The sequence below is a fragment of the Lycium ferocissimum genome, chromosome 3 (assembly GCF_029784015.1).
Source record: "Lycium ferocissimum isolate CSIRO_LF1 chromosome 3, AGI_CSIRO_Lferr_CH_V1, whole genome shotgun sequence".
Classification (NCBI taxonomy): Eukaryota; Viridiplantae; Streptophyta; class Magnoliopsida; order Solanales; family Solanaceae; genus Lycium; species Lycium ferocissimum.
In genome coordinates this window covers 8,682,340-8,695,161 of record NC_081344.1, presented here as the reverse complement: position 1 = coordinate 8,695,161, position 12,822 = coordinate 8,682,340, and the positions used below count along the sequence as shown (strand labels likewise).

Sequence of the window (12,822 nt, the reverse complement as noted above, 5' to 3'; positions counted from 1 at the left end):
TTTCTTTCTTTTGCATGATATCCGGAGTTACGAGGAGTCCCGGCTGGGACTCGTCTCCTCCCGCATTCGGTGTTGGGCCGAAGCCCAATGAAACATTTCCCTCGAGTCAGCCCCGTCGGCCATCCGCAACAATATATTAAGGTTGTTGGTCCGAAGCCCAACAGCAGTGAACAATGGCAGTCCTAAAAATGGGCTGATCCATTTAAATCATTTCATTTCTTTGCTTTATTTTTGATTGTGCATTTAATTTGTAATTACATGACTAATATTTTATTTGTTTTATTTTGTTTAGATTAGGTGAACTTTAGCGAATCTAGTCAGGTTGGCTTTAGTAAATGGGTAGGAAGAACTAACAATTAATTCCATAAGTTTCATTTTCTTCTTTTTATATTAGAGTTATTTATAGTATCTTAATATTTATTTTCAAAATAATTGATTTTTAAATAGCATATTTTGAATTAAAGGGGTTATGTCTTATTTATCACTATCTTAGAAATTTTGAAACATCACTAATATGCAAACATAAAATCAAATGTATTTTATAAATAGCTCTCTAAGTTTCGAATCAATTATGCATATTCTTAAAGAATGATTAATAAAAATAAAGAAAACTCTCATTAGCTATTTTGTATTTTGTCTATACTCCTAAAAATGCAAAATCAAATCAATTAATACCTCGCCACTTGAATTATGTCAAATATTTATTAAAACGCTGCATAAATCTCACTTTCTTCTATTTATAATTTTCTATAAATCTTATTTTAATAGCACCACTATATTTCTATAACCTTAACAATATTTACAAACTATTTTATTTTCTATAATATTACATTTATACTTAGCCTAATTAATTGTAAGTCCGGTCGGATTAACCATTATTAATGGAACTTAGAGGATGCCTAATACCTTCCCTCTAGGTTAGTTGAACCCTTACTCAGATCTTTTTGGTTTCGTAGACTTTAAATTAAAATCAACTTTAGATAATTACTTTAATAATCTCAGGTGCCCTAATTCACCATAATTAATTAGGTGGCGACTCCCGTACTTTAATTAACCCCGGAATTACCCGGATGTTGTAAACTATTTTGACTTAGGTTAAAATAGGGTATGACAGTTGACGTAATATACTTCTTAAAATTGTTATTCAATGGCCTTGTCGGTCTATGATTCGTGTTACAGAGTTCAGATATCACAGTTGGTTCGCTCGGCCCTTTGGGTGCCGGGTACTGGCTACACCCCCCAAGTCGGGGTGTGACACATGATACCCATATTAATTGGTTTATAATTGTATTGGATTTGGAAAGAGTAATTAATGCTAAGGGCAAAACAGGAAAAACAAATTATTTTTCTCTTGATAGGCAAAAGTGGACAAGTAAAAGTGAAAATCTATTTTTGGAATAGTGGACAAGTAAAAGTGAACGGAGTATGAACCAAGGCTTCAAGAATATAATGGCCGAAATTGCAAGAATTGCCAAAATTGCATTTCTGAACATCTCAGATATACATCTAAGGCCCCATTTATTTGTACTTAATGGAGGTCTGAATCTGAATAGACCATTAAGTGCATTTGTTTACATTAAGATCTAAGCACTTTGGTCTGAATAGGTCTTAATCATTAAGATCTTGAACAAATTTTTAATATCATTAAGATCTTGAACAAATTTTTAATATCATTAAGAGGTATTTTGTATGGATAATTTTTACCACTGGCTCCATCCCCTCACTCCCACCACCTATTCCCTACTTACCCCCACCACCACCCCACCTACCCACCCCCACTACTACCCACCCTAACCCTCCACTACCCGCCACCCACACCCCAATCCTACCCCTCACTCACCACCAACACCACCCCAACCTCCACCCCGGCTCCCACAAACCCACCCACCACCAACACACCCCACTACATTCACCACCCACCCACCTTACCCCCATCCACCCCCTCACCACCACCCACCCTACCTCCCGGACCCACCCCACCACCACCACCGTACCCCACCCCCCACCTACCAACCCTCCTCTCTCCTCCCCAAAACCCCACCTATCATCCTACAAACATCTCCATCATTACTAGCAAACATAAATGTTTCATATTTTTATCAAATACTATTTTTATTTTATTAAATTTGTATTTAGTTTCTAATTTTTAGTTCCGATTTTATTTGAATTGTATATTTATTATGTTTAAATAAATACATTATGCACATTCAGATATTGACAAAAACAAACAGTCTAAATCATTCCGTGTTCAGATCTAGAGACAACATCTTAATCATTCAGATGTGTATTCAGATGTTTTAATCTTAATGAAAACAAATGAGGCCTAAGTCCTCTTAGGTCATGGTGCTAGGAAGCTATAGTGTCTCATTACAAGTTTTATTGTCTCCACCAAATGTTACGAAGTAAAAAAAAAAAACATGTTCGCCCTAATCATGATATTCTCCACTCAATTAAACAAACTACGCATTCTTATAATCAGCATTTTGCCCCTTAAAAAGAAAATAGTAAAAAAATCAAACTTCCAAATTTTGTATTAATAATGATAAACCCACAATAAGAACACGAGTTTCACCTGTTGTATACTTGCATTCGATTGTCAAAAAAGATAGTCAAATTATGAAGAATATATCCGACCACCCCCACTCATCACCTTTCCCAAACACTTTAAAAAAAGTTAAAAGTATAGGGATGAGTCTTATCTCAAGTAGTGCAATATTAATTTTCGATCCTTAGTCATCTAAAAAATTTGATTCATCGGACATATAGCCAATGAAAAGTGATCAACGACATGAATCATGCATTTACCCTAGTGCTTTAGCATCTTTATGAAATAATGTGGAAAATGATTGACACACAGGTTGATTTCCCAAAAAAAAAAAAAAAGGATCATTTACTCGTGAATTTACTTATAGCTAGAAAAGATATATTTACACGAGTTGGTTTACAAAAGAGTGCCTTCAGGGACATCCGATCGATAAAATTGGAATGATACAAAGAAGATTAGCACGCATGGTCCTGCGCAAGGATGACACACACAAATTGAGAAATGATCCAAATTTTTTTGTGTCACTTGAGTCGAGGGTCCTTTGAAAACAGTCTATCTATCTCCATGAGATAGGAGTAAGGTCTGCGTACATTCTACCCTATTCAGACCCCACTATACTTGTGGGATTACATTGGGTATGTAGTTGTTGTAGTAGGTTTACAAAAGAAATGAATTACACATTGTCTAATTTGCCCAAAAAAAAAAAAAAAAAAAAAAAAAAGGAGCATTCGTTTACACATTGGTTGACTATTAAAAACAAATCATGATTTACACATGGGTTGCTCGAACCAAAACATTACATAACAGCAGTTCCCGATCCCACGAAGCTAATAGTACTCCTTACACAAACTTAACGTTTTGCTAATTTAGTGAAGTTTTCGTGCTAAATGGCCGGGTACAAGTTTGTAATTTTTATCCATTTTTGGGTTGCCCATTTAATACGTGCAGTTGAAAATGATGCTAACAGATCCACTAGTTTCAAAGGCATGTCCATCTTTCCACTATCAAAAAAGTTCCACTAAGGAGTATTTCTTATATGTTTTTACAATGGTCAAGTTTCTTTTCTAAAGAACACATACAAGACTTGTCACTTTACTTATGAATTTCATAGTAATAGAAATACATTTTCTACCGAGACATAATTTGGATCTTGCTATCTTCTTACTTAGCAGGCACTTCGCAGAAAGAATGATTCATTCGGATCGAGTTCCAAAAAAGTTGATCATACAGACTTTAAAACAAAACCAGGAAATATACTTTCAATTGAATATTAAGTGTCATTGTCAATGCAAGAAGTATTCTCCTCGTCTATTAGCAAAAATATATTAATAATAAGTTCTTCTCGCATAGATTCTTCTTCTTTGATTCTTATTAATTAGTATGTTCATATAAGTACTTATATAAGCAGCTTTTTGCTTTCGTATCATTTAAGTTTTGTAGCATTTTCAACGTGCTTCATATTGTTTCCAATATGTTATTTTCATAGTATTTTCTTGAAATCTTGTTTCAAATTCAAAGTCTTGTTTTCTTCAAGTATAATTTGATGTGTGAAACAAATTACAAATCTTTCTAGTGAGATCAAAAGTTTCTGATGAGAATGGTTGACATAGATGGTCAAACAATTACCTCAGTTCTAATTAATAGTGGCTTGGTCGGCAAGACACTTTCGTGACTTCCAATTGGTAGGTCTAAAGTTCGAGTCACATAGAAAGCAATTGAAAGCCATTGCAAATTAGTGGCACAGCTAAAGGGAGCTAAGGGCTACAATTGAATCTCCAATTCTTAGGAAAATTATACTGTGCAAATAGGGTAAAAATATTTTTTTTTTGAAATGTATGAATTGTTGAATCCTCTTGTCATAAGAAAAGATTCTAGAGTAGTGGTAAATGGGGTTCAAAATTACCTTAGGTCACAAGTTCAGATCCTAAAAATGACATTCTAAAATTTCTTTTTTGAATCGCATCATATGTATTTTTGCTCCGCCACTATTGCTAATACCCTACTTTGAGTGGATGTTGAGTTCCCACATCAGGTGAGACATAGATATCTGGTGTCTTTTTATGCTCTTGGGCGTACTCACCTCATGAGCTAGCTTTCGAGTTGAGTTAGACCCAACGTTCATTTTCTTATCATAGTATTAGAGCCAAGCGCTTATCAATTTTCATACTATACACGAAGTTGGACCCCATCTTATATTTTCACGCTTCAAATGTCCGATCCTAAATGTGAGAGAGTGGTGTTGGGTTCCTACGTGGGATGGAATATCGATATTTAGTGTCCTTATGTATTGTATCCTCACCTTCTAATTGGTTTCCAATAATAGCGTTTGCAAATGGGCTTCTGTTAGTGCTGTCACTATATGTATGTATGACGAGATGTGTTCATACGAGAGTCGACTAACCTTAAAGATCAAGAAACTAATAATTCTGTGACAGAAAGGCTGGCTAATTAATTTGTGATTGGATATTTGGATGTCATTATCGAATATATATTGGGTGTTCAGTGGGTTGTAACTAGCTAGACTAGAAGAATTTGAAGAACAAATTAAATAAACGTAACTATCAACATTAGATATGAATGATCATGTGATAGTGACAACAGTCAGTTTGTGGCTGTATATTTTCAAGAGAATCAAATTCCTTGTAGTCATTTAATTGCATCCAATATTAGCCATCTTCTTTTCTACTACTTTTCTATCATTCCCACTGGTCAACCTTATGGAGGAGTATTTTTGGTATAAGATTCTCTTAATTTTGACATGGAGTAAAAGCACAAAAGAATTCTCTTCCCGCTTTACAACTCTAATGGGATTAAACTTACTGACCTTGCCAAGAAACTAAATAAATTTTCTTTTACTCATGTATCACCCAACATAGCCTTAGAGTGTAGTAACAAATCTCTCTTCCCGCTTGGCCAAAAGTTGAGTAGTTGTATGATAGTGTAAAAGTTTATTACTCAGTTTCAATTTAAGTGTCTTACATTTTAGTCTATTCCAAAAAAGAATATTTCTTTATATATTTGGTAATAGATCGTTAATTCCAATATTCTATGTGGCTTATTTAAGACCATAAGATTCAAAGGGTAGTTTGGTACATTAAACACATCTTTAATATAAGATCACAAAATTCAAAAACTTCCCTTATGTTTTAAACTTCGTGTCTAGTCAAATTAAGACACTTCAATTGAAATGGAAGGAGTGAATTAATTATTGTAGAGGCAGTAAGGTCCATTTTTATATAGCACATAAAAGTAGTCCCATATCTTATGGGACAAAGTTCTTCCTCTTCCACACTTTTACTTTTAAAAATATAACACGTTGATTATTTCACGTGTTAGAATATATTTCACTTTTTAGAATATATTTCATTTTCAGGTATTTTGTCAAACAACGTGCTGATTGTGTCTCGCTTGGATGTGAAGCACTATTTCTCAGTTCCGTTTTTTCAAGCACTATTCCTTAATACAACTGCACTTTCACATGCATGTGTTACTGGGATGGAGAAGTAATTATTTTAGTTGTTGAAACCTCATGCACTTTCATCATGTGAGAGAAAAAAGAAAAAGTTGCTTTGCACAATATTACCCTATTAATTTAAATACATTTCACTGTTACCATATATGATTTGTGTCTGTGACCAACACCCCTCCCATCGAGAAGGAAAAGTTAAGAATTTGTTTTTTAATAGCCATGGTGTCCAGAGCAACTTGTGTGCATCTCAACTAAATGCATCTACCTCTGACCAACACGGATACAGAGTTTACTCTGTCCACTAATATTTCGTTACAAATCTGAAGTCTTCAAAAGTAATCTGCTCCAAGAAAACCAAACTGTTCTTGAACTATAATTTCAACACAACTTCGTGATGGAGAGCGGAGGCTTAATGAAGCAGAAAAATTCTGCTTAAATTACTACTGGAGGAAGAGCATATTTATAGTAATTGTTTTTACTTAGCATTGACTTCCACATATCCTATTTCATTAAGTAAAAGAATTATTGACCTTGATTCTCATCTTAAAACTTTGGATTTGAGCTATGAACGCTTTTCATTGGTGCAACAACGTAACCAGAAACGAACTACATGCAAAAAAATACAGACGCTAGTTACATCAGACAGTGATTAAGCACTCTAAATCATATTTTTTGTAACTAAATATATTTACAAGTAGTAACATTGTCTAGCTCTCTAAATAACCCAAAAAAAGAAGGATTTGAAAACACTCTCCAAATAACAAGCCTGTCATGTAAAATGGAAAAATGTACTGATTAAGCTAGCGGGGTCAGATATATATATATATACATACATATATATATATATATATATATATATATATATATATTTTTTTTTTTTTTGATATCCGGGTATCTAGCGTGCACTTGCGTGCCATTGACTAGTTTCACGGGATCTTTGTCACCTCCTCACAAAAGGACTAAGTAACTTGTCATCGAGGTTGGAATAAATGGGAAGAAATAACCTAGTATTTTTGTATGGTCAGCTATATTAATAGCCTTTATTATCATTATTATAGTGTTGTGACAGGTCCCAACAGACAAGAACAATCCAGGAAAGGGAATAAACAACACACACAAATGTGATTACTTTATAGTACTTCCAAGAAATTACAACAAGATTCCTGATATTTTGAACATCAACTAAAGATCTCAGTTAATGCAGATTGTTTGTGATAATGATGTTCGGACTAGCTAGCCTGTACCTCGACTAATCCATCTGGCCACAGACTGCAACTTAGAAGAACATATGTCAGGTAATTTTTTCCTAAAAGGTCGAGATGAACTCTACATAACTAGGATTAGAACCTGGGACCTCTAAGTGGTTACTCCTTTGCTTCTACCACTAAAGGACCCTGATATTACACCCTTCTTCAATAGCATCTCATGGAACAATATACATGAGTGAAATCCAACATTTGAGCACAGTATGTATTCTTAAATTTCTGTGCACTCCAACTCATATTAAGATTTTGACTCCCATCAACAAAATAAAAGATAAGAACAAGGAACAATACGAATAAAACACGTGTACAACTGTAAAACCACTTATCTGATATATGCCTCTTGTAAATATGGTCAATTTTTAGGCCTCTACAATATCCATCATCGCCACTAGTTTTGTGGTAGGAGTTCCAAATAGAAGAATCTGATTGCAGCATCGATGCCATTCACTGTGTTAAGGGCCATAGGACTGCTTTATTTTCAGTGGGAAGAGTTGTTTGTCAACCTCAAGTCACAATCATTGGTAATAAATTCCATTAACTTTCACATTTCTTTGCACTCATGTTCTTAGGAACTTTGAAAATAGCAGTGAGCAGGGATTTCTTCCTATATAAAGTGAACAAACTAATGCTTCCAACCCAACAACTTCTCACTGATATATCTTCTTTGGTATCTTAGAGCAAAAGATGGATAAGATAAATGTGGAAATGGAGCAGATAACAAGAGCAGAAGAATCAGTAGAAATTGATGAGCAAAAATTGGTTTATGATTCTTCTGTTGATCATAAAGGACGAGTTCCTCTTAGGATTTCAACTGGTGAATGGAAGGCCTCACTCTTCATTATTGGTAAGCATCTATCTATCAAATGGCATACACTAAATAGCTTCACTTATATGTCTAATTTTCCTCACTCTCGTGATCTATAATTATTCGAAGATCAAGAAACTTAGAATGGCTTCCTCATTTTAAATTGTTCAAAGCATACAATTTTCTCTTCCTCTGAGTTAGTCCTTATCAATCATAGAACTAAAGGAGCAAAAGAGCAGTAGCTTATCTTCAGCAATCATGACCACCCAAAAAATGCTCATAAACTTATATTTCTAGTATGTCATCTGTCAGGAAACTAGTGATCAAGAATAAACTAAATAAGATAATAACTTGTAAAGCGCTGTAGATATTTGACCAGCTTGTTCAATAAATAGACCTTTCTACACTTGGTTGGCCGTGGTTTGATATAAAGCCAGCAAAAATTGGATGAGTACATAACTCACTGGTCTCTGAAAACATCTTTTTCTTTCTCTAAAGTTAAGGAACTAACTGAATAGAACGTCTATGGTCACTAGATGAATCAAAAGTAGTTATATATCCCCAGGATAAATTGTGTAACAGATTGATGCCTCCTCTTGCTGCTGCAATTGTCCTATAGATTTATCCTGGCTCTAGATTCCATCCAAATGGCCCAAATGTCACGCAATATCTTAACATAATTTTGTTCTTTAGATCATATGACGAATTACAACTTTTTCCTTTGTTGATAAGGATATTAAGAATTACTAATTATACACGACGAGTACTGTGTATGCCACTAAGCTAAACTGTAGAAACAATTAAGCCATACAGTGGCCCACAATTATATGTGATTCAATTTGTTAAATTAAACATGTCAATTAGATTCTTCATTTTGTTGAACATGCACCTTTATGGTAATGTAAATGGAGATATTGATGAACCGTTACCTTGATTAACAGCGATTGAATTCAGTGAGAGGCTGAGTTACTTTGGAATAGCCACAAGTTTGATTATATACCTAACGAAAGTCATCCATCAAGATCTCAAAACAGCAGCGAAAAGTGTCAATTACTGGGTAGGAGTCACCACCTTGATGCCATTGCTTGGAGGCTTTCTGGCTGATGCATACTTGGGAAGATTCTCCACCGTTCTTCTCTCTTCCACGGTCTACTTCCTGGTAACCACAATTTCCGCTTCTGCAATTTACTAGATGGAATGTCAGTTTAGAGTATTTCCTTAAAATAAAGAAAAGCATGTGCAAAAGCTGTTGACCCTACTAGAGTGGTAACACTAATGACAACCTTTTGGAAATCCTATTGGAACAACAGAAAATTGGATCACATTATCATCTCTGCATAAACACAAAATTTGGTTCTAGAATCATTGAACTGTAAGACATTCTAATAAATCGATGTTTGCCTATGAAATACGACTAAAATTCTCTCTTACTTGTTCTGGCTTAAATGTGGATCAGGGCTTGCTTCTCTTGACAATGTCTAGAGTGGTCCCGAGTTTAAAACCTTGTGACAGTAACCAACTCTGTGATGAACCAAGGAAGATCCACGAGCCGATCTTCTTCCTTGCGATCTACTTAATCTCTATTGGAACTGGAGGACACAAGCCTTCTCTTGAGAGCTTTGGAGCTGATCAGTTTGATGATGAAAATCCTGAAGAAAGAAGGAAAAAGATGTCCTTTTTCAACTGGTGGAACTTTGGGCTATGCTGTGGACTGTTTCTTGGAGTTACTCTTATCGTTTATGTGCAAGAGCATGTTAGCTGGGCCATGGCAGATCTAATACTCACAGTAGTTATGGCTTCTAGTATAGCCATCTTCTATGCAGGGAGACCATTCTACCGTTACAGGAAAACAACTGGAAGTCCGTTAACACCCATGCTAAACGTGATTGTAGCTGCAATTAGAAAAAGAAACCTTCAACTTCCTTTAAATCCTTCTCATCTATATGAAGTTCCCAAGTCAGGAACTACCCAAAGGAGGCTCTTAGGCCACACTAAAAAGCTGAAGTAAGATTCGAACGTAGTCGTGATTCGGTTATGCAATTATCCAGGAAAGGTGGAATATGTTATTGACAACAATTTATGATTTTACTTTACAGGTTCCTTGATAAAGCTGCAATCGTAGATGGAACACGAGATTCAATAGAACAGCAACAGAATCCATGGAAACTTGCAACTGTCACGAAGGTGGAAGAACTGAAGTTAATTATCAACATGATTCCTATTTGGCTAACCACTTTACCATTTGGTGTATGTGTATCACAGGCCGCAACTTTTTTCGTAAAACAAAGGGTGACAACAAATCGGAAGATCATTCACAATTTTGAGATTCCCCCAGCCTCAATTTATGCTCTGACAGCTGTTGGCATGATAATATCCGTCATTATCTATGATAAAATCCTTGTACCTTTCCTGAGAAGGGCAACAGGAAATGAGAGAGGCATAAATATTCTCCAAAGGATCGGTATTGGAATGATCTTCTCGATTTCTACTATGGTAGTTGCAGCTTTGGTTGAGAGAAAGAGACTGAATGTTGTTCGTAAAAATCCAGTCGAGGGTTCAGCTTCAATGAGTGTGTTTTGGCTAGCCCCGCAATTCATCATCCTTGGAATAGCTGATGGATTTTCCCTAGTGGGATTGCAAGAATACTTCTATGACCAAGTACCCGATTCCATGAGAAGCTTGGGCATTGCACTTTACCTTAGTGTGATTGGTGCGGCAAATTTTATTAGCAGCATCTTGATAACCATTGTGGATCATATCACAGAGAAAACTGGCAAGAGTTGGTTTGGAAAGGATCTAAACAGCAGCCGGCTTGACTATTTCTACTGGTTGTTGGCGACCATCACAGCAGTAAATTTGTGTGTTTATGTTTTTGTTGCAAGGAGCTATACCTACAAGAATGTGGACAATAGGACAACTATGGTTGTAGCTGATTGCGATGATGGGGATAATCGTGAAGCATTGGTTTAGTTTATGTAAATATTCCTCAAGCTTTTTTATAGTACTAGAGATATCAATGTATTCTGATAAGACAAAAGGACAAAAAAAAAGATCATTTCCTTTGTTCAATCCCAGTCACTTCAATTGCTTTCCTCTATAGAGAAAGGATGAGATATTAACAAATAAGAATGCCAAATATCAAGCTTAGTGACCTTCACAGTTTGGAGTGAGAAGAAGTTATGCCATTAGATCCCAACAGGGTGAGTTTGGCATGGAGGAAATAATTCTCATGGAAAATGCTTTCCGTGAACAATGTTAATCTTGGAAAAAGATTTTCTAGATCATTTTCCAGTATTTAATTCGTACAAAAGAAGGTGACATGTTTAATTGTATAAAGTGGATGATTGATTATGACAATACTAGTTTGATGATATTTCCGAGTATTAAAGTTGAAAATAATGTTTCTGTATTGATCAAAGCAGGTAACAAGAGTAAGAATTGGGATATTTGTAAAGGAAAATGTCTTCTGCCTAAAAGTAAGGGAAGTCATTTCCCATTTTTTTTGATTGAGTTTCGCGCGTTTCGCACGTGTATGTCAAATCATATAATACACAATTATAAAAATAATATTAATATTGTTATGTCTTTGAATAATTAATTATACATGAAAGAACAAAGTACAAGTTTATGTGAATAATCAATGTAGATCGTCATACGGTGACTTGTTCGTCGAGGTCAAGGTGATTGATATCATCTTAATTAACCTACAAAGATGAACAATAAAAGATGAGGTATAAACATGTAGTGAAGCATATCTCACCTAATAATACTCCTTACAGACAGGGCCAGGGAAGTCATTTCCCATTTTTTTGATAGACTAGTTTCTCGGCACGTGCGTCGCACGTGTATGTCAAACCATATAATAGACAATTATAAAAATAATATTAATATTGTTATGTCTTTGAATAATTAATTATACATGAAAGAACAAAGTACAAGTTTATGTGAATAATCAATGTAGATCGTCATAGGGTGATTTGTTCGTCGAGGTCAAGGTGATTGATATCATCTTAATTAACCTACAAAGATGAACAATAAAAGATGAGGTATAAACATGTAGTGAAGCATATCTCACCTAATAATACTCCTTACAGACAGGGTCGGCCAGAGGGCCAAGCGGCTAAAGCACACGCTTTAGGCCCCCACATATTTTAGGCCCCTTTTTCTTATTAACAATAGTACGTTATCATTATTTTTTAAGTGGAATATTTTGAGATTAGATGGTACAAGATCTTTACAAAAAGAAAATAAAATTATTTAGCAATGTGATTGGTGATGACCGTTATGTAATTTACATTCTCACATAAATAGTCCTTCTTGTTTTGTTTACTTTCAAATTCTTTGTATTTTTTTCTTCCTCTCACTAAGATGTCTAGCATTTCAAAAATAAGGGAAAGGACATTGAATGAATTAAATTGCACTTCGTTTTTTCACAAAATTTCAAGCATTATAGCTAGCAAATTGATGCTACGGTATTTTCTTTTCTAGAATCAGGTCCTATTTTTTGAGCATGTAGTTATCTTTTTAAATTTCAGATTTGTTACTGTATTTCTTCTTATACTTTTAGTCATAGGTGTATATTGTTCCTTTTTATTATATATATTAAAATTCAATTATGTCAAATAAAAAATATGAATCAAGTCAGTTAAAACTCAAAAAAAGGAAGGAGACAGAATTCAAACTTTAATACAATCTAAAAGAAGAAGCTCTTTATATAATATCTCAAGAAAGATTAAAT

The 12,822-nt window shown here is 34.7% G+C and overlaps 1 protein-coding gene and 1 pseudogene across 1 annotated transcript; both read left to right on the top strand.

The window, feature by feature from the left end:
• The first annotated feature begins 2,951 nt into the window (after window positions 1-2,951).
• On the top strand, window positions 2,952-3,061 carry LOC132051284 (U6 spliceosomal RNA; annotated as a pseudogene).
• A 4,775-nt stretch (window positions 3,062-7,836) lies between these two features.
• On the top strand, window positions 7,837-11,084 carry LOC132049580 (protein NRT1/ PTR FAMILY 5.6-like). Its single transcript, XM_059440444.1, has 4 exons — window positions 7,837-8,123; window positions 9,026-9,243; window positions 9,541-10,088; window positions 10,181-11,084. The coding sequence occupies exons 1-4, from the start codon at window positions 7,964-7,966 to the stop codon at window positions 11,052-11,054; spliced, it is 1,800 nt and encodes a 599-aa protein (XP_059296427.1). The 5' UTR covers window positions 7,837-7,963; the 3' UTR covers window positions 11,055-11,084.
• The last annotated feature ends 1,738 nt before the right edge of the window (window positions 11,085-12,822 follow it).

Excerpts from the sequence above, each read along its gene's own strand:
- LOC132049580 (XM_059440444.1), top strand. The coding sequence starts at position 7,964 with ATGGATAAGATAAATGTGGAAATGGAGCAGATAACAAGAGCAGAAGAA. Across the intron at positions 9,244-9,540 it reads CTTCCACGGTCTACTTCCTG|GGCTTGCTTCTCTTGACAAT; the intron begins GTAACCACAATT and ends AATGTGGATCAG. Across the intron at positions 10,089-10,180 it reads GGCCACACTAAAAAGCTGAA|GTTCCTTGATAAAGCTGCAA; the intron begins GTAAGATTCGAA and ends TTTACTTTACAG.